This window comes from Typopeltis vanoorti, chromosome 8, assembly GCF_054136105.1.
Source record: "Typopeltis vanoorti isolate ZY-2024b chromosome 8, IOZ_Tvanoo_1.0, whole genome shotgun sequence".
In the NCBI taxonomy this organism is placed as follows: Eukaryota; Metazoa; Arthropoda; class Arachnida; order Uropygi; family Thelyphonidae; genus Typopeltis; species Typopeltis vanoorti.
In genome coordinates this window covers 114,015,565-114,038,448 of record NC_143556.1, presented here as the reverse complement: position 1 = coordinate 114,038,448, position 22,884 = coordinate 114,015,565, and the positions used below count along the sequence as shown (strand labels likewise).

The window sequence follows — 22,884 nt, the reverse complement described above, 5'->3', positions numbered from 1 at the left end:
GACTTTGTTTAACCGGAACGACACTCTAGCCGACATGAAATTCTGTCATGTTGTACCATCATTTTTTATTTTGGTTTAAGCCAATTAGAATACAATTTGGTCAGCTAAATCCCAAATTGCCAGCCCATCTTCATTTGTTCAGTATCCAGGTAGCTATCTAACAGGGTGCACCATGAGAAGGTGAGGACTGGACATTAGGTCAGAAGCCCTGATCGGTTCTCTGCATTCCTTTAAAGGCTATGTGGAGGTCTCCTCTCAGTTATATAACTTTGATCTTTAAGCATCCCTTAGAATAATGATGGACATAATTGTTGGCGATTTGAATTTACATGAATTTGTGAATTAATGTGAATTCACAAACAAATTGTAAAATTAGTGTGTGTGTGTGTGTGTGAGAGAGAGAGAGAGAGAGAGAGAGAAGAATTTATTGCAAAAATGATAGGATTTATTGAAGGAGAGTGAAACAGGTGAACAAGTTTGTATTAAGTTTTGTGACTTTTTTTATTACATGAATGTAATTCACTAGTTTGTATTAAGGGTGAATGCAGGTTGAATGTATGTAAACGTGCCCATGATGCAAGTGAGTCTGAGAATGACCAACAAGTATGGAATCTAGTCTCCCAAGCCAAAATTTGGAATAGGGTAGTCAATTCAAGAAGTAAAAGTGGTTGGGGCCTAAAGGGATGCTGCAGTTTCTATATACTAATTACCAGAGGGGAACGAGGAGTTTTTGGTATCGGTTAGTGTAACCTTGTCAAAAGTTATAGGCATTAGTGAGAATTGTCTAACAGCAGATGATGTAGTTACAGGGACAGAATGTGGAAGGTTTAGTATTTTCAGAGAAGATAGGATAGAAGGAGGGGTACTGCTGATTATGGCAGATGAATTGCAGCCAAAAAGAACAGTAGATAGGTGTTAGGGTGCCTGTTCATTTGAAGCAGGCTGGTATGAAATCAAGGACAATAAGACAAAAGAAATGGTTGGTTGCTGCTTATAAGCCAAAGGGGTTCCGATCTTCCTTCCCCAATGTGTTTCCTAAGGAACACATTGGGGAAGGAAGGGCTTCAAATCAAATGTAAATATCTTTCTCCTTTTCTGACTTATGGACCATACTATAGGTTCAACAAGCTTCTTGTGTATGGTGCATGGGCTCAACATAAAAGAATGGCTGTTGTATGTCTGCAATAATGCCCCACTTACAAGTGGTATTGGTGGGACTTGTTATATAACCAGAAATGAGCTACTATGTTTGCTTATGAATGCTAGGGGTATCCAAATAAGGGGAATGAAATTGCTGCATAGATCAATTTCATTTGCCCCAAAATTGTCAGAATAAGTGAGATGGTTAGATGAGAATGACATCCTGATATAAAGAGAGAGGTGGAGGGTTGTGATGTTTTTCATAACCAAGTATGTGAACAAGCCCCAGACAATCCAACAGCTGAAGGAAAACATTCGTGCAGAAATTAGGGCACTGAGGCAGAAACATTAACAACAGATATGGAACATGCTGTATACCATATTTGTGAGGCCGATAATGAAAGACATTTACATGATGTGGTTTTTCATAACTAATACAAAAAAAATATCCAGGTTCTGTCTTTCATTATAACAAAAAAAAAAAAAGAATAAAAATGATTAATAAATAAAAAAGTTATTAAATGCTTAAACCCCTTTCTGACTTATGGACTACCCTGTTCTTGACTTTGCAGGAGCAGTAAAGTAAACAGATTAAGGTAATATGGTGTGAAACAGAGGAACAGGATGAAACAGATGCTGATATAGGCCAGATAGTGTGAGGGGGAGGTAAGGAGATGCCCAGACGAATTAACCTGGCAACTAAGAAAAAGGTGATTATAATTATGTAATACAGACAGGAAAGTGGTAGACAGGAAAGAAGTATATGAGAAATTCAGAAAAACTAACATTAATAAGGCTGTAAGACTTGTTTATTTATCACCATGTGTTTTAGGAAAAGAATGTTCCAGAGAGTTAACAAAACTTTGGAGGTACCTTGTTAACCTGAGTTGTAGACTAGACCAAGTTCCAAGAGGTTGGAAAGAGGGAAAAACTGTTCCATTTTATAAGGGAAGTAATAAGACTAAGACTTCAAATTAGAAGCCAATCTGTGTGTTCTGGAGTTGAAGTTAAAGTGTTAGAGAGATTAATAAAGACCATGATTCATGTTTGGGTAGACAACAGCAGCTTCACTTTGAAGGACAGTATGAGTTTGCTAAAAGAAGATCATGTTTTAGCAATCAACTTAATTATAAAAAGGTGACAAGGTGATAAAAAGAAGATTAATACACAGTACACAGTGACATATTTATGTTTTGCAAAGATCTATGATATTGATAGATGACAAGCTGGTAATTAGAATTAGAGATCCAAGAATAAAGTCACTAGTAGTGTTTTTTCCAGTGGTCTGTTTAGGGACTGTTGCTGAGATAGTCCTAAGATTGTTGTTTGGGACTCCCTGAGACAGTCTCAGGGCTCTGGAATATTGAGAATCTACACTCTCTCAAATATTTCTGTATCACCAAATATAGCAGGTGACCAGATCTCAGAAATACAAACAAGGTCTAATTAGTGCCTTATATAGTGGAACTCTCACTCCTCATCCATACATGTCAGAATTCTTTGCATTACAGAAGAAATTTTCTGGGTAACCCTTACAACTTATGCAATATGTCCCCTGAACTTCGGTTCCTTATCCACCAAGATCCCCAGATCTCTCTCAACTCCTCCACCTCCCATAGCCAGATTTCTCTAATATGGTAAACATTACCATTTTTCAGCCCAAAGCAACAACCTGATCAAACCCTCTTGTAACAACAACATGTCTAAACTTCCTAAGATTGCTCTTCCTAATTTAGCATCAGCAAACAACTGAATATCTCCTTTAACAGTGCCAACTATATCACTGATATGCAAGTTAAACAACAGTGGTTCCAGAGCAGACCTGTAGTAACCCATTCATCACTTGGATTCTCCTTTATACAGTGACATTATTTTCCCCTCTTTCCACTCTTCTTTGACTGTTCCTGTCGATTGTTCTGTCCTACTCTTAACTCTCCTACATGAAATACTCATTGAGCATTTCCACTATATATCTTCAGCAGATGTGACTCATGTTCCATCTCCAGCAACTAAAGCCAGTCTTCCATACTCACTCTTTATTCTACAAACAATAATTTTCTATGGTTTTGCTTTACTGCTTTAGCCAATCTCTTTTCATTCGCTATACTACTTTTTAGACCTTTCTAGCCTGAATCTTACTCCTTGTGCTGCTAAGGGGTACCTGTTCTCCTTCTTAATATCCTGTTTCTCAGAAGCCCCTGCATACTTTCATGATTCACTCATTTTACTGCTACTTTATTTATCTCTTAACCTTACGAATAAAATCTGACACTGCAATAAGTAACTGATTCCAGATGAAGTCACAGGCAATGCTGATTTCTCTCTTCTTCAACTGATTAAGACCACTGTACATCACTAATGTGTTTTCTTAATTTATTATATAGTTCCTGCTTTGTAATTATTATTATTATAATTCAGGTCTCCATGGAGTCAAAAGACTCATTGTGGGAGGTCCTTCTTAGGAAACACAAAGTCTATCAGGCATTTCACGGTTCAACCGCCATCCATGCAAAGAAACCACTCTTCACCCTCTTGCTCACAGCTTCCTTTTGCAACTTCCAGGGATGGCCCCTTATCATCACTCCTTCCTGCTGTTCCACCAAGTGAAAGAACTCCCCAGTGTCAACCCTGAAACCACCTCTCAATCACATAACCTCTCCTTCTTCTATCCACCAAACTCTGCAGTCCACATTCCCACAGCCGATCCTCATAAATAACATTGTACAGTCCTGAAAACATCTTTGTTATCTGCCTTTGTACCCTTTCCACAGTTAATTTATCCCTTCAAATCCTGGGGACCAAATCTGAGAACAATAGTCTAAGTGTGGTCTGATCAGGGTCTTATACAATGGAATGATAACTTTTTTTTATCTCTGCAGGTCTGCGTCCTTCTCATTATTGCAGCAATCCTCTGTGTTACCCTCACCACCTTTGCAATATGTTCCCTGAATTTCAATTTTCTATCAATCATTACACCTAGATCTCGTCTCTCCTATTTTCTCCAATACAGCTCCTCCAATCGTGTATGCAGCCCCCATCGATGTATCTCAAACTTCAAGACTTTACATTTTGCTGCATTAAACCAACACCCCCATTCATTTGCCCAACTGTCTAGTTTATTCAAATCCTCTTGCAGGGCTGCCACAACTGCACTATTACTAATAATCCTTCCCAGCATCATCTGCAAACAACTAAATATTCCTCTGCAGTCCATTAACAATGTCATTGATATAAAGGTTAAACAATACAGGTCCCAGTACTGAGCCCTGTGAGATCACACTTGTAACCTTCTGCCTCCTTGACACTGCCCCACCATACACAACTCTCTGATACAGCTCAGAGAGTTGTGTATGGTGGTGCAGACAGCCAATCCTGAATCCAGTTGACTAACCCGACATCTAAACCCATGTGCCACTTAAATATCAGCTTATCATGTGGCACCCTGCCAAATGCCTTTGCAAAATCCAAAAAAATGCCACTATATGCCTTTCCCTCATCAACTGCTCTTGTCACTTTATTATAAAAGGCAATCATATTACTAAAGCAAGAGCGACTCTTAACAAATCCATGTTGACTCTCACAGATAACATTACCCTCATCTACCCATGGGTATATGGTTCCTCACTAATTTCTAAAAGATCTTTACAACTACCGATGAAACACAAACTGGGCTATAGTTAGACACATTTAGTCTGCTACCACCATTATACAATGATCTTACCTTCCTTCCATTGCCTGGGCACCTTTCCCGTAGCCAGGCTTTCTTTGAAAAGCCAGGTAAATGGAGCTGTCAGTTCTTTAGCACATTCTCTCAAAACCCGTAGTGAAATACCATCCAGTCCCACAGCTTTACTGACTTTACAGGGTACTCGGTATTTGGAACACACTCTCCTCTAAACCTCGAACCTGCCCTGTTCCTCCAGTATTAAAACTTACTTCTCCAAAATGAAATACTACAATAAAGTGTTTATTGAACAACTCCACTATGTCCTCGGCATCAGTCACTCTATTCCCATTTTTATCCCACAATGTCATTCATCCACAATCATTTCTCCTTCTACAGGCCACATAGCTAAAAAATTCCCTTGGATTTTTTTTTTGGATCTTAGTGCCAGTCTCTTCTCATATTCCAGTTTCACCTTCCTTATCATATTAGTCACTCTCCTGGCCTGAGTCTTATATTTTTCATGCATCTGCTTATATTTCTTTCATAATCTCTTTTTCACCTGCTGTTCCTGTTTGTATTGTTTTTCATCTGCTTTACACCAAATTGTGTCAGCTCTCTGCAACGGGGGGGAGAGGGAAAGAGATGTCATCTCAGTTATTATCAGTTTTTCTGATGCTATGACCAAATCCAAAACGCTTGAACCTCTTGTTCCCTCTATTACATGTTGCCTAATGCATCTGTCCCTCAAGAATTCCATAAATTCCATTCCCTTATTACTATATGCATTTTCCTCTTTCTAACTTATACTGCTGTAGTTAAAATCTCCCATGTCAATCATTCTTCTTGCACTTGCCAAGCTCGACTGCCTAAACATCTCCTGCTCTCCACCGTCTGTGCTCCTTGGCTTGTAGCAACATCCCACTAAATATCCTGTCTTGCCCACCTCTACTTCACACCTTATGCTTTCAAAACTATTAGTGTCAGTGTCTTCCAAATCCTCCATTCTTAGAGGACATGTCATCACTTATCGCCATAAGCAGTACTCCACCACCGTGTTTTCTCTTCCTATCCTGCCAAAAAATGCTGCACCCTGCTACTTCTATTCCTGTTATTATATCATTTTCCATCAACCGTGTCTCAGAGATCCCAATAATCTTTGGCCAAGCTGATGATATCAACGCCACCAATTCATCTCCTTTATTTCGAATACTGCTGGCATTAGTATAGAGCATAAAAATGTCATTGCTTTCATACCTATCATTATCCCCTCCAGACTCAAAAATTGTACTTTCACACATTCTCGCTCTCACTTTGTGAAACATTTATCTGCTTAGCCACTCCACGTGATCACTCTCCTCAAATGGTGGCATTTGAGTGATCTCTTCTATTGTCACTGTTTGAGATGATATTATCATGGCTAACACTTGAGTTTCACATGTTGCTTCAACTGTATGCTGCATAAGACAGATGTCCCTAAGTAGCTCAAGGAATTTGATCTCCTTACTCGCCCATAATATTTCCTGCTTCCAGTCAATGCATAGTTAAAGTCACCCATTATATTCACCCTCCTGTTACTATTCTGATCTCTCTGAACATGTATTTATCCATTAAATATCTAAAAGTTGTGCTAACCTGAACTTCACACCAAATGGCCTCAAAGCCATTATCATTACTGCTTTCTTCAAGTTCCACACATAGGACACAACTCATCTGAAATTATCAGCAACACTACACCTCCTATTTTATCTTTTCTGTCTTTTTGAAAAATGCTATAACCATTACATTGTGTTCCTTCGAGTATGTCATCCTCCATTAATCATGCCTCACTGACACCAATGATTTGTGGACTGACTAGCTGCATCAAGGCCACAACAAACTCTGTGTCTTTGTTCCTAATACTCCTTGCATTGATGTAAAAGCCCAGTAGCTTTCACCTAGTTCCCTGCTTTCCTTCCCACAATTCCTTACCCCAACACTCAAATATTTTGACACTATTCTTCCTGTCGTATACTTTTTTATTATTTTGTCGTCCTTTGTTCATTATGTCACACAAATTCTGGTATCTTTCACTCATCTTTCACTCACAGTCCTACCATCTAGTGTTCATTTCCCTGATTGGCTACGTACTCTTTTCATCTATCTATTTCCTCTCCTCTATCACTTTCACTGAAATGCAGACTGTCTGCAGAAACAGCTCTCCAACCTTCAAATTCATCCCATAAATCCACAAACTCTCTTCCTGTACAATCGAGCTAAAAGTCCTTCTCCTTAGCTCTCTGCTATCATACCTTCACAATACTCATAAATCTCTCTCTCTCTCTCTCTCAAACTCTTCTCCTTTTCTGTCTCTAGCAATCGATAATATGAGGAATAAACAATAAAGATAGTTGCAAGCATTGGATGTAGGATCAAATGATTTAATTCTACAGAAGGAGAATATGAGAATGGACATCAATAGGGTATTGAGCAGAGTAAAGGATAATAGTGTGGCAGGAAAGTAGACAGCGTTGCCTCAGTATGACAGCAATGAGGTGTGTGGCAGAAGTGAAGAAAGCAAGGAATGGTGTGTTGGCAGTGTTATATAAAAGAAAGGATCTTTGTGGATAAGCCCTTGAAATCGTAGAAACAAATCAGCATTGTCTTTACTTTTGACTTCTCCAAGCGACTTTTTTCGGATGCCCCCTCTTCTGGTGGTCTCCACTCAGCACTCTGGCACTTTGTTTTGGGCTCATACTCAAAACACCACGTTTTGTCACCAGTAACGATCGTTTCAAGGAAGTTTGAGTCCTTATGAGTGGTTTTAATGATGTCCTTGCAGTGTTCAATTCGATACATTTTTTGGTTGTCGATCAACTTGTGGGGAACCAATCGCGAATTCAATTTATGAAAGCCCAAACTCTAAGGGCCTTCAATTTATGAAGGCCCTCAAAATGCAAAAAATGTTGTGCAGAGTTGATTTTGGAATCCCCAGTTCATCTTCAATCAATCTCATGGACGATTTTGGGTTTTCTTTGATGAAATCATGCACTTTTTTTTGGCTGTTAACTTCGCTCAGTCCAGTTTTTTGATGGCCCGGCTTTTCGTCGTACTCAAGCAGCTCACGACCACTTTGAAATCGCTCAAACCACTCATAAGTGTGGTTTGAGCAATAAGCAGGATAAGCATTCATTACTGTATGCTTTCTGAAGCATTTCGGTAAAACTTTTACCAAGTTTAACGCAAAAGTCAATTGCAGCTCTCTATTTGAAACTCATTTTCTGACCATTCATCAAAACAAACTGTCACTCTTGCCACTTTAACTCGGCTTCTAATGACACAAATGTCATAAACAGTTGACACAACACTAATGAAGGTTGCTGCTTTCGACAACAAAAAGATACAACAGGTGGCGCCACTAGTTTCTTCTCTTTTCGAAAAGTTCAGTTTCTTTTTGGAAAGAGGGTGTAGTGTGAGCCAGTTGGAGAAGATGTGCTGAAGGGAAGAGTGAACAAAAAAAAAAAATCTCAAGAAGTACGAGATGATGTGGAAGTGCACAGGAGAATAAAGTAAGAGAGACTAAAAAAGTGTTTGCAAATGGAGGAGTGAGTGAGGATCCCTACATGTATCACAAATGGTTCAAGAAAGGATAATGAAAGAACTGGAATAGAAATCCTTCCCACAAAGAGCACTTGGGAAGGATAGCAAAAGTGCAGTATGAGCAGCAATTAGCCAATGAGTCTGAGAAAAATCTCAGAGAATTCTTTCATTATGTGGCAACTAGAAAAAAATGATAATGGGAGGATGATATTTGTTGGTGACAAACAGTAGAATGGTAACCACTGCAGAGATATATTTATTAAACAATACTAATGCAACATCATACAGAATGGATATATGAGGAATTAAGTAAATCTGATATTAATAAGGCAGTATTTGATGACATAATACAGTGTTTTAAGAGAATATGAGTTAATAAAAGCACAGTTGTACCTATTTAACTTGTACCTGTCTTGCAATGAGTTGCAATGGAATAGAGGAGGAGGGCAAGATTGTTCCCCTTCACAAAGGGAGGGATAAGATTGAGGCTTCAAATTATAAGTCAATTGGAAATATTAGTCAGGACTAGAATCCAGAAATGCATAGGTAATGGTATTATTATTATGTGATAATTGGCACATACTGATGGGCAGATTGTGTTTCAGCAATCTATTGATATATTAGAACAATGTAGGAAATTTAATGCACAAAGGAGATGTATGTAAAATAGTAAATATAGATTTTGCAAAAGCTATTGGCAGATTATCACATGATAAACTTGTTATTAACCTCCCTACCAGCCGAGGTGATATCTATAGACATCCAGATTTAGCTGGATGTCTATAGACATCATGGTCAGTAATGGGGTTAAATTGAAATGGATGAGGTTTGATTAAGAGAGTGATGTATTGAATAAGAGATTTGCAGACTGATCATCTGGCCTTGAAGGGGGAAGGGGGATCTGAATAGACTGTGGATAAGCAAGTTAAATAGGATTACCAGTTCAATGCAGTAAAATGTAAAGTTGTAAAATTTGGAAAGCAAGGATGAGATGCAGAATATATAACAGGCGAGATATTTTGCAGGAGGTGGTGAAGGTAAGCAATGTGAGAGTGATAGTGAACAAATATTGACATTTTAATGGCACACTGCTAAAACTGAGGAAATCACAGCAGATTAAAGCAATGAAGCTGAAGGCAATGGCATATAGAAATAAGGAGTTTATGATTTCCTTGTATATGATCAGGATTACTATGCAGAGATTTGGTCACTTACTTCACAAGGGGTAAGGATATCTTGTAAAAAATATACAGATGATTTAACTTTGCTGGTTTCCAGTTGCTGTAATGTTGAGTATGAAGAAAGAATAAGAAATGCAATTTGCAGGTCCTCATGGATAGGAGGAAGAGGAAAATTATGGCTGAGACATATTGGTTAGTAAGGGACTGTTACCAGATTAATGTGGGATGGAATTTTAATGGACTGAGGAGAGAAACAGAAGTAGGACAAGAGGTCATCACTGGAAGTAGTATGAGGGAAATGCATTGCCTGAGAGTGAGTAATGTGTGAATTGGAAATAATGAGGGAGTTTAAGACATGGTTTGATGAGCTAAATGCATGATTTCATATGAGTCTAATACTCATAACAAAACAAATGATTTAATTTTGATCTATGTAAGGAGATCAAAAAACAAATTACTTTGAAACATCCATTAATTCCATGTATATAAGGTGCTCCTAAAATTTACAAGGAGGAAGGTGTCACTTAGAGCTATTGTGGATGCTAGGCATTCTCCAATTTGCATACTACCTATGCAAATATCTAGCTTCTCTATCTCCACATAGAAAAAAAAAACCATATATAAATAATTCTGAGGACCTCATCAGCAAGGTTAAATATATTAATTTGGATCTGAAAAATATCCTGGCCAGTTTAGGCATCACTAGCCGTGTTACAAATGTTTTGTTATAACAAAATATGTTTATAGCATTGTTTGAAAAGACAGCTCTCAATAGATACTAATGTATATACAAAATTCAGAAGAATCTGGCTGTAGATGATATAGTCATTATTTTTCAACACTTTCTCAACAGCTTAAAGCACAAAATCCAATTCACAGTAGAAGCTGAAAATAGAACACTTTTTTTTTTTTTTTTGGATATTCCTATCTCAGTAGTGGACCATGGCGACTGTCCTTTGAAGTATATAGAAAAAAGTTCAATAGTGAAAAATACATGTGCTACATCACATCATCATCCAGGTCATATTTGCTAGGTATCATTAGAATACTCAAAGAAAGAGCATACACAAATTCAGTCATAACATGGGAAAAGGAAATGACATACACTCTGAGGGAGGTATTTCTATAAAATGGCTACAATTCTAAAGTCATAAAACATTTTACAGTGGTCATTAATCATGTAATCCAATTAACATATAGGAACAAGATAACTACAGAGGTGCTGTTATGTTGACTTGCATAAAAATAAAGTCACAGATAAGGACATGCTTTAAGAGTACAACTTAAAAGTTGCCTTCACACCTATACAAAAGTCCCCGTATCGATATGAACATTCAGCATAATATTGCATTCTCAGAGTATGCAAAATTATCTGTGCATGTGCTGGACAGATGGGATGATTTGGAGAGATCCACATGAAAGAACATGTCAAAGACATGGAAAACAGTGGACAAACAAATCATCAGGATTAGCATTTCATGTCACTAAAGAAAAACATCAGGTACTCTGGTAGATCACAGGAATGCCACAAATTGAATTTAACAACTATATTCAAAGACTCAAAGAAGCCAACGATATGCTACATTGTCCAGCCCAGCTTAACAAAATCCAAGGTCTCCTTTTAAACCAAATGTGATTGGCATGCATCAAAGACCTGAATAACTGTAAATTAGGATATGATAGTCGTTATGCCACACAACACAGAAACAAGCCATTCATCTGAGATCTCAATGCTACGTTCACCATCTAGTTTAAGTTCATGATGTGTGACAACTGTTACTTTAGAAGTCACTCTGTAAATTACAGGGTTTTTATTTTTATAATGTATAATGAATCCTGAAGATGAATATGATAAGTGATAGGAAACTTGTTGATTGAACAATTTCTTTCTTCGCTGATGTTCCTCATTCGTGGTTCATAATAGATAAGCCATAATGGATAAATTTATGTGTTTTTATGAATACAATGAATATATGGGTAGATTTGAATAAATAAGGGAATTTAAAAATTATCAGCATAGAATAATCAGAATTTTAAAACTGATTTGTCAAACTTGCATGGACTTTTCACCATGACTTTTGAAACTCTGTGAAGGTTTCCAAATAATAAGAATTGTCATGTAATAATAATTACCAAGAAACAATTAATGTCCTAATAATAATTTCAATAAAAAAAAGAATTCCACTGGAAATGAATTCATGTAAAAGACTGCAGTTACAATTAAAATCTCAATGGTTTTCTCAGCAGATGTAATTTTATAAATCATTTGTGAAAATGTATAATGGAAACTCAATGAAAATAAATTTGGTTGATAGTTTAGAATTCTCTATTGCAATTAATAAAAAAAATTAATGTATACATACACTGACAAGTAGGAGATGTCCCATTCCATTCCCCACTACTGCTACACATAAGAGTTCCACTGCCAACCATAACATAGCCAAAATTGCACTGGAAATGAACTGTATCTCCAAAATGATAGAGAGATTTCGTAGAGAGAATCAGCCCATTCTCAGGGTTGCTAAGGCTCTGGCACATTTTTGCTGAAATAAAATGACTTGCATAAGGAAATTAAGATAATATTAATTATGATTACTGTACTACATATTGTAACATATATATACAATTACCTATTCTGCATATCATTAATATCATCCAAGATAAAATTCAATGTCCCATTTCAATGTTTCATACTGGCCTGGTTGGCTGAGTGGTTAGTGTATCTGATCTCTAGCCAAAAGGCTGTGGGTTCAAATCCTGCTGTGGGCATGGGTGTTTGTGAGTGTCTGTGAAAATATTAGTAGTGGTGGTGAACAGTAGATGGCGTTGGTGTAGATGATGAGGTTGAGTGGTGGAGACTGAGAGTTGCAGAGTATGTGCCCTCCCTTGATGAGTTTTGGACTCCCTGGAGATGTCAAATAATATAGTACACCCACAGATTTGAGACCCTTCGACACTTCTGTGCATGTCAACAAGAGGAGAATCCATTCCAATAATAGGGTAATCAGTCCATATTGTGGGATGAGTTGTTTATTATTACACGTCGGAAAATTAACTTCTCTTTTATGATCATTGTAGTTAACTATATTGCTTGTATAACAGTTGGAAAATTTTACCTATAAATTCAGCGACATATGACTTTTTTATGTAATATCCCTTAACTTAAAAAAGTCATATGTCGCTGAATTGAAGCCTTTGGCTCTTCATATATCTAATAATTTATTAGGACACCTCTCGGCATTACTCATAGAAGGATTGTAAGTTCTGTTCGCTACAAACTTGATATTAACTAGGTCTACCTACTCACTGATGAGACCTCAATAAAGGTTGAAACCGGTCTGGGTAGTGACCTTCTCTCATAATGTAGAACAGTAATACAGCTCCTAGGAGCTAAGTTCACATTATGGGTAAATATCAAGAATAGTGATTGGAGCTTGCTCCACCTTAGACATGAGTTGCCTCAGCTTGCACTACCTTAAGGGTCAGGTGCTACAATATCCAGGTATTTGCTTATGCTTGGAATCGCCGAACTTTATATAGTTTCTACTATATTCGGCATGAAACTCTTTGAGTTTCTTATTCGGCTAAGAAACGATATGGGATGTAATATCCCTTAACTTAAAAAAGTAATTTTTAACCTTTCAGACCATATATTGACACAACCGGAAACCAACATACTTAAGAAAGGATTTAATTTCATCATCACCTTGGATTATATTCTTAAGATTGACATCATCAGTAACATAGAGAAAGCACTCTCATCCTTTCCTGAAACAATGGCAAATGATCTTAGATTAAAAAGTGCTATTATCCTTTCAACTTCAAGACCTCTGAAACTAAACATAACACCTTGAGAAAAAATAGCTCTCTCAAACTTGAAAAAGGACAAGCAAATAATCTTAAAAACAAATGGAATGATACGGTCATTTTAAACACAAGGGACTACATAGCCAAGAATGCAGAGTTACTATCATATTCATCAACGTATCACAGATTAGAGTCGGACCCAACATGGAAAAACTACAAGGACACTAATAACCTATTACGGAATATGACTAGTTGGTCCACAGACTTACAACGGAGTCTGAAGTCACTACACCCATTGACGCCATGATTGTATGGTGCCCCGAAAGTACACAAAAGCAGAGTTTCGCTATGCCCGATCATTGATGGAAGAAATTCTCCTACATATTTATTGTCCAAACACCTCTCCAGCCGCCTAAAAGGACATATCAGAAAATCAGACACTTACATTAAGAATTCAAAGCACTTTTTTGAAAAATTAAAAAACATCCCGATCTTAAAGACAGACATTCTCGCTAGCATGGACGTGGTGTCTTTATTCATCAACATCCCAGTAGAAGTTATCAGTATCCTATGCAATCCCTTTCCGGAAGATACATCTCACCTTTTTCGTCATTGCCTCAAATCTAATTATTTTAAATGGAATGACACGATATATGAACAACTAAATGGCTTAGCTATGGGCAGTCCCCTCTCACTGCCATGTGCAGATCTGTTTATGGAAAAGCTAGAAACAGACATCCTTTCAAAATCAGACCCAAAACCTTTAGTATGGTGGTGGCATGTAGATGATGTCTTCATAATTTGGAGGGACACAAAAACAGCTCTTTTGAACTTTTTTAACAGAAATTAATGCTTTCCATCAAAAAATACAATTCACTTTGGAACTGGAATGAGATAATCAACTACCATTTCTGGACACCCTAATCAAGAAACTAGCAGATGGACAAATCAAACTAAGTCTACCGCAAACCAACACACACACAGGATGCTACCTTCATTTCAAATCAACTCACCATATTTCCCAGAAGCTCAGCATAATATATATGCTCAAAAATAGAGCCACCAACATCATCTCAGAAGAAAAAGAACTTTATGATGAACTTACTCAAATATCAGAGACATTAATAAACAATGGCTATCCAAAGAATTTAATCAATAGGATTCTTCATAGCAATCCCCCACAACAACAACCTACCACCACTCAATACAGATCTTCCATAGTTATTCCTCATGCATATACAGTGTTGAAAAAGATCGCAAACCTTCTTGGGCCTTTCAACATCAGAGTTGCATTCAAACATGTAAAGACTGTCTGCCACATTTTAAGATCACCAAAAAAAAAAAAAAAATCAATGCTTTCTTCAAACACACTGGAGTGTACAACATCCCACGCTCTTGTGGCCTAAATCATGTAGGACAGACGTGAGAAGCCTTGAAATCCAAAAAAAAAAAAAAAAAAAACATATAGGTGATGTTAATAACAACAGAACAGACAATTCAGGTCTAGCCCATCATTTCGCAATGACAAACCACACCATCAAGTGGGATAGGAGCTCCATGCCTTATCTAGACGACTTCTGTTGTAGAAACTTCAAGGAAGCCATAGTAGTCCTCTGTTCTAGAGAAAATCTTAACAGAAACCAGGGAATGATAATAGCTGACATATGAAAAACATTAATAAGATCGCTCAGTTTGCCAGAATTTCATTTCGCTCAGAACTACAGAATGTGCTCACACAACAGTGACTAATACAACACGCTCCATGCATGTAATGTTACGCATCTGTTTCAATTTTTTAATTTATGTGATAGTGTTACTCCATTTTCTCTGTATTAGGCACTTTAAGTTTTCTCTTACCGTTATAAGCCCTGAGGAAGCTGAACAGCTCCATTGGAGAAACTTGTTGGCATTGTATGTTTATAAATCACTGGTCAATTAAAAATCAATATACTGCTAAATGAAAAAATCAAAAACTACTAAGATGGGAAGGGTGAAAAGCAGTGATTCTGACAAAGCTGCTTGCAAATAAAACTACATGTAGGATAATAGTGATACTGAGAAGAACAATGTAAAGATAAGTAAGTTTCCATGCCTTTTTATCAAGCATTGATATAATCATATCTGAACCCATAGTAAGATCTAATTTTCATGGTTTCAAGGAGAGGAAGAAATAGTGAAGAAGATACACAACAATATAAAGATATGTAAGATATTAGAACTTTGGAATGTTAAGTATGAGAACCAATTAAGAAAATGTAGGCACTTTCTGGCAATTAGCCAAAGGAAAGACTGAATAGAGAAAAAAGCTGATAAAGGGATTTTATAGAATTGGAACGAGGTGAAATGTTTCAAAAAAAATAATAAAATAATATATATATATATATATTTTTTTTTTTTCTTTGTGTGTCTCCAATCCATAAAAAACTGTAAACCTATAGTATGTTAGTATTGTGGGCAGGCTAACAATTTTTAATTATTATTTTTTAAATATTTTAATCTATTTTTACATAATCCAGAAACTGCTCTAGAGACTTCTCATGGAACACTTTTTAAGTCACTTCAGGCCTTCAGCAAAGGGGATGGGGCTCACATCAGGTGATGAAATTTATAACTCACTAAAGAGATTCATAAACATCCATCATGCTTGCAGTTAGATTAGAATTCACAGCCAAGAATTGCTTGGCCATCAAGGCTAGCAAATATATAGAATGACAGAGAGAGAGAACATAGGAGCTATTCCTGAAAGTGCTAAAAGTATTCATACTCATCTGGGTGAGAGTGTGGTTAAATAAGAAATGAGAACTAGTAGTGACTTTCTCCAAGCTTCCATAACTGGAATGGTTTTGATGAAGCACTTTCACTGGAAAGACCTGAGTTCAAATCCTGTCTAGGTGATGGCCTTTATCAGTTAAAGATACCAAGAAATTTTTTTTTCTCTCTCATCCAGAGATTTTTATTAATTAGGTCAAGCACCTTTTATCTACTTGTATATGAGATATATGACTTCTGTATTACATCAACCTGGATATCTCTCCTGGATCTGGCTCCCACTGATGAGATCTCAATAAAAGTCGAAACCAGTCTGGGTAGTGACCCTTCCCATTATGCATTGCATTATACACGCCCAAAAGGGGATGTGCTTTGCATTAAGGCAAATGATATGAAGTCATTAGTCTCTATATACAAGTAGCTCAGACATGAATATATTTCATGTGTAAAACTCTGTTTTGCTTCCTTGGGAAAAGGAAGCAAAACAGAGAAATTGTTTTAATCCTTGGGAAAAGGATTAAAACCAAGTATAAAATTCCTTGGCACTTTTAACATATAATAAATCCAAAAAAAAAAAAAAACTTTCTAGGCCTTTATCAGGGTTTTTCAAATGAAGGTGAGTTAGCCAGTCTCATATGGCAGTGACAGTGTTCATTCTGTAACTTGGATTACCTGCCAGGAAAACATGCAAAATTTACACACTAAAATATATATTAAGCATAAATAAACATATCTACCTTATCTGAAAAATATGGTTTTGAAGGGCAAAATCACTTGTAGGTCATGAATCTCAAGTGCCTGTAAGCATCACAGATTATTATTATTAAGTGAGTTCCTTATGGCAAAACGGCAAGTATGTCATTAGTGAATTAATTCAAGAGTTTTAAGACAAATTAAGAGGTTTAAGAAAACTAAAATATCAAGAAAAACTGGTTTAAAATCTCAAATGAAATCACTGTTTTAAAAGCAATTTACTAAAGCAAGCATACTAGAATTGCCTACATCAGAAGATATAGAAGGCAGAAAGAATGTTATAAAACTAAAAGAAATAAATATAGCCAAAAATATAGTACATCAAGCAAATCAGTAATCAAAGGACCAGTATATTAGTAATATCAAAGATGATGTCAAGGTCAATGGATTTTAGTTTATAAAGTTTTTTTTTTTTAAAAAAAAAATTAAAAAATAAAGAAAAGAATAATGCTAAATTAAATGAAATAAAAGAATAAACATTCTTCTCCTTCTTCTTTCCTTCACATATTAGGCCTAGTTGCATGTTACGGGGCTATCCTTAGCCCTTCTAAGATGTATCCATCCTGAGGATAAGGTGACTAGCCCTATGCCTCTTGGTGTGTCCTATGTCTATAGATGCGTGTGTTCACGGGGGTGGTTTGTCTGCTTGTGGGAGGGAAAACCCCAGATAAACTGGAGAGAAAAACCCTGTAGTCCACGCCCAAGCTCCTCACATTGGTGACGAGAATCAAACCCAGGACACTCATTTCCCAGGCATATGGTTGCAAAGTGCATAGCCACTCGGCTAACCATGCAGACAAGAATAAACATCAGTGTATAAAACAATAGTTCCTCATGGTATGATCCAGAAGTTTCAATAATTGCCAACAAAGAAGGATAATGATAGATCTGACTTTAAAATGTATTGAAAACTTCAAAATGGCAGACAGTGATGGAATAAACTTAGAAATTATAATATGCTGCAAGCAAACCTACCTATTACATGAAAAGTTTCTAAATTTGCTGAAAAATTACAATAAATTCGGACCTGGTTGGCATATCAACTCTCCAGCCAAAAGGCTGCGGATTTGAATCTTGTCGTGGGAATGGATGTTTGTGATTGTCTGTGAAAATACTAGTGGTGGTGTGCAGTAGATGGTGTTGGATTGAGTAGTTGGTAGCAATGGACAGTTGTAGAGTAGGTGCTTTCCCTCAATGAATCCTTGGATTCCTTGGAGGTGTCATGTAATAATAATAATAATAAATAATACAAGATGATTTATTGGAGAAGAAAAGTTAGATTAATAACCTTCTTGAACAGCCATTTAGAAAGACTTGGTTGAACAAGAATCTGCGTTCTTTAATCCAGACCACCATTTCTGTACCTTACATAGGTGGAATGTCAAGAAGATCGCATACTGTTTAAGAACAATTCAATGTTCAAACAACCTGCCAACCTGTCCTTAACTCACAAAATTTCCTACATTTGCCCAATAACAACAATTCATTTAGAAATACAATTTTTATTAATACAGACCAGTTTACAATAAAAACATTTATTCAAACCTACCAGTTTCGCCAGCAAACTCTCTGGCTTTTTCAAGGCATTACGGAGATATGGAAGTTAGTAAATGCAAATTAAAAGGAACATAAAAAACGTTGTAAATCAAACTAGTATCTATGGATACACGTTTCGCGTGACAGAGAGGACTTATTGTTCTTATTCATTATCATGATTTGCGTGTTTGTTGTAGACTTGTAATGTGATTACTGGCTAGCTGAAGTTCAGATTGATTGAGAGAGAGAGGATCAAGTTTTTCCACGAACTGTTTAGAATTACACCCTGATTTCTGTTGTGGTTTCCGCCGGTTATTAGTACTATTGTGGCTTCCTTAAATACACGATGCCTGTAGTCATCATCGAGATATGGCATGGAGCTGTTTTGCCAATCTATCATGTGGTTAGACGTGCAGAAATGATGTGCTAAGCCAGAAGAGATGCTTTGCTTCTGTTGTGGTTTACATCACCAACATGTTCTTTTTGTCTAATTTCTAAACTTCGTGAAGTTTGTCCAATGTAGGCAAGACCACAGGAGCAGGGAATGTAATATACTCCTGGATATTTGTAGAACGGAACTTTATCTTTTGGAGATCCTAAAACTTGTCTGATGTTGGTGGTTGGTTTGAAGACCACTCTGATGTTGTGGGCCCTTAGTATTCTTACTATTTGATAAGAAATTGACTTGATGAAAGGTATCACTACAGTAGAAATGTGCTGATGGTGGGATTCTTCTTGTCTGGGGTTGTCATTGTATAGATATTTTTTGATGATGTTTTGAGGATATCCATTTTGTGATAATGTTTTTATTGTAAACTGGTCTGTATTAATAAAAATTGTATTTCTATTATAAAACGAACAAAAATGTATAATTTAAACAATTCATTTAAAGTACTCTAAGGTAAGGTATATAGCAGGGGTGTTCAACTTGTCAATCGCGGAGCGATTTTTGGTCGAGCTCTTGTGTATTCCTCCTTACTTACAAATTTAATTAAAACTGAAAACATAATATTTTATTTATCATTATTTTGTATTATTTTTAATTTGCTTTAAGTGTATTGCTATTGTTTATTTATTTTTCATTAAAATTGTCAAATCAGTAATTTTCTTAAAAAGTCCAGGTAAATGAATTAATTTGTATCAGTGGAAGTCAAACAGCACGCCGAGTGAATACGATTATACGCAAAGTGTAAAAACTCGATTGTAGCTTAAATATTAAATATTCCAAAGCACATTACATTGATTTTTTACTTAGGTTAAGTCCCATGTGAATATTGTAAAAAAATAAACTTTGTTTGTCTCAGTATAGTTTGTATTAGATGTTTTTGTAAATAACTCTTTTGAAGCTAACTGTATATACTGCTTTAATAAGAATATATTAGAGTGTTAAAAATAAAGGCAATGTTTTTGTCGCCAAAGCTGTACATGACGGCATTAGAAAGATTGTTATTGAAACTTGTATGTATGAGAAAGGCTTGCAGGCTCTAAGTGTAAACATCTCCAAAGTCAGTCAGAAAGAGTTCAAACAACTTTCCAATGGCCAGCAACTTACAATCAAAAGAAAGCTGAGGAGAACAAAAAGTATGACGAACTTGAAACTTAAGATGAAAGACTCATACCGATTCTTTGGGGGTTGCCAAACTTCATGCAAGGTTCCAGAGGAGGCCTAATAAAAAGGGACTGAAGCAAGCAGAAGTTCCAGAATTGCTGTCAGAGAGGAGGCTGCCCAGTCCAGAGTCATCGTCAGAGAGACTGCCCGGATCCACGTTGCTTGAGAGAGGAGTTTCCCGCTTACAGAAAGGAGCTTCTCAGTTCGAGACATCGCTAGAGAGAGACTACTTCTAGGCCACAGACAAGGTTTCAAATTGCCGAAAGGAAGAGTTCCAATTGTTGGAGAAAAGTTTCCAGGCCAGGTTAATGTCAGATATTCACCAGTGTGTTGCGTTTTCATTACAATTTGATGAATCAAATGACTTCACTGATATTGCTCAGTTAATGGTATTTATTCGCATGGTATTTCAAGATTATTCAAGTAAAGAAGAACTTTTGAAAATTATACCATTATTGGGTAGGACTAAGGGAGAAGACATTTTTTCGGCATTTGATGAATTTGTGAAACAACACAAACTTCCGCTTTTTAAACTTGTGTCTATTACTACTGATGGTGCTCCTGCAATGATAGGTAATAAATCAGACTTCATTTCATTACGTAAAAACGATGACAAATATCCAGATTTTTCACTGTATTATTCACCAACAAGTACTGTGTAGTAAAAGATTAAACACAAAAGATGTTTTGGATATTACATTTAAAATTGTAAATTCTGTTTGAGGAAAAGCCTTGCAACAGCAGTAATTTAAATTACAGGCAGATGATGATAGGGAACTTCTGTTGTATAATAATGTTCGCTGGCTCAGCAGAAGTCAATTTTTAGAAAGATTTCTTGTATTAATTTATGATATAAAAATTTTTCTTCATGAAAAAGGAGATATTTATCCACAATTGAGTGATAAAAGATGATTGTTACACGTATCATTTTTAGTAGATTTCTGTACGAAATTAAGCAATTTAAATTTAGAGTTACAAGGTAGAGATAAAAATTTAATCGACACGTTAAGTTCAATAAAAACTTTCCAACAATACTTACTTTTATTAAAGAAAAATATAAATGACTACAAATTTAGAAATCTCCCATATTTATTAAAATTTTTTGAACAAAATCAAGAAATACTTCGCTATGATTTAAAAGAATTTATTCGTGAAACAGAATTAGTTGAGGAAGAAATAAATTGAAGATTTAAGGATTTTAATGAAACTGAAATGATTGTATCTTTTATCAGTAATCCATTTCAAGAAAACTTGAACATCACAGAAATTTTAAATAAAATTAGTCGGCTGTTTGATATAAATCAAGCTGAAGTAGAACTTGAGATAATAAACATTCAGAATAGTTTACGTTTAAAATCAATAAACAATGAAGTCATTTGGAAGTATGTACACGAAAAATTCCCAATATTAACTGGTATTGCACAAAAAATTCTGCCGTGTTTCAGATCGACATACTTGTCAGAATCCACTTTTTCAAATATGACCGTCATAAAAAATCAATTAAGAAACCAAATTACAAATGATTATTTGGATGATTGTCTGCGATTGGCCACTTCTTCATATCAACTTGACTATGAAAATATTGCGAGGTCCAAACAATGCCAAATTTCACATTAACTTTTTTTTTGTTTTTAATTAATCAGCATTTCCTGTAACTTGTGAGTTTGTAATCAATCTGTTGTTTTTTCTAACTTTGGTTTTCCAAAATAGAGAAATAAATATTTTATTCCAATATTTTTTTTTTGTTGTATTTAATTAATTAAAAATGATAAATAAATTTTTAAATACACAAATAAAGTTTTTAGTTGTGTATTTTTTTTTAGCTGTTTATTTGTGCGTAATCAGATATCAGGTTGAGGGAACGTGATCTATATAAGAGAGTAGATCACCGAATAACTTTTTATAGAAAAGTAGCTCGCATAGTAAAAAAAGGTTGAACACCACTGGTATATAGGATCCCATTTACTTAAGGCAAGCTTTGCATCAAGTCAGATGAGAAATTTTAAAATCCATAAGAAAGATCAAGCAGGTTACTTACTTAATCCTCTTCACTCCACCTGGGAGCATAGGTCTTCCACAATCATTAGGCTCATGAAATTTTTGGACAAAAATAACTTCTTTTCAAAGAATCAATTTGGGTTCAAAAAAGTTGAGCAGAGAACATGCTTTGCTGAATTTTACAAACATAGTTTATACCTCCTTAGATGAACATAAACTAACATTAAAGCTTAGTTACCATTAGATTTACACACAAAGCGTTTGACACTATATCACAAATTTTAATTTAAAAAAATAGAAGTCATAGGAATATGACTACTGCTCTAAATCGGTTCAAAAATTACTTCAATGCTAGGTCACAAATTGTGACCAAACAGGTGTACCAGAGTACTTGGAACCAATTTTATTTAGTATTTATATCAATGACTTTTGCAATCTTAAACTAAACAGTAAAATAAAGACTTTTGCAAATGATCCAGACCTAATTTTCTCTTTGGACACAGCTGAACAAATGCAAACCATACCGAATGCCGATCTTTTAAAAGTAACAAATTGGTTGTTCCAATCAAATGTCTCAAAAACTAAATATGCAAATTTTAACTTGCAAAATATAAGTAAAATGAACTTTGCAGTACAATTATTCTTACATAATTCAAAATGCACAACAAATTCAAATTGCAACTGTATGTAAATAGAAAAAGTCAATGTAATAACTTAATTGAGATTAAAATTTGATAGTAATTTAAGCTGGAAACTGTACATCACCAATGTTGTTAATAGAGTTAGGATTATGTTAAATATACTTTATTATTTAAATAGATTCTTAAATTTAAATATGTTAAAAATAT

General features: G+C 35.7%; 1 protein-coding gene across 1 annotated transcript in view; it reads right to left on the bottom strand.

Moving 5' to 3' along the window:
- The window catches only part of LOC150104294 (uncharacterized), a 636,238-nt gene that overhangs the window by 375,157 nt on the left and 238,197 nt on the right, over positions 1-22,884 (bottom strand). The window contains exon 20 of the mRNA XM_090396452.1: positions 11,928-12,107. Within this exon, the coding sequence (XP_090252578.1) occupies positions 11,928-12,107 (180 nt within the window). The remainder of the gene's footprint in view (positions 1-11,927; positions 12,108-22,884) is intronic.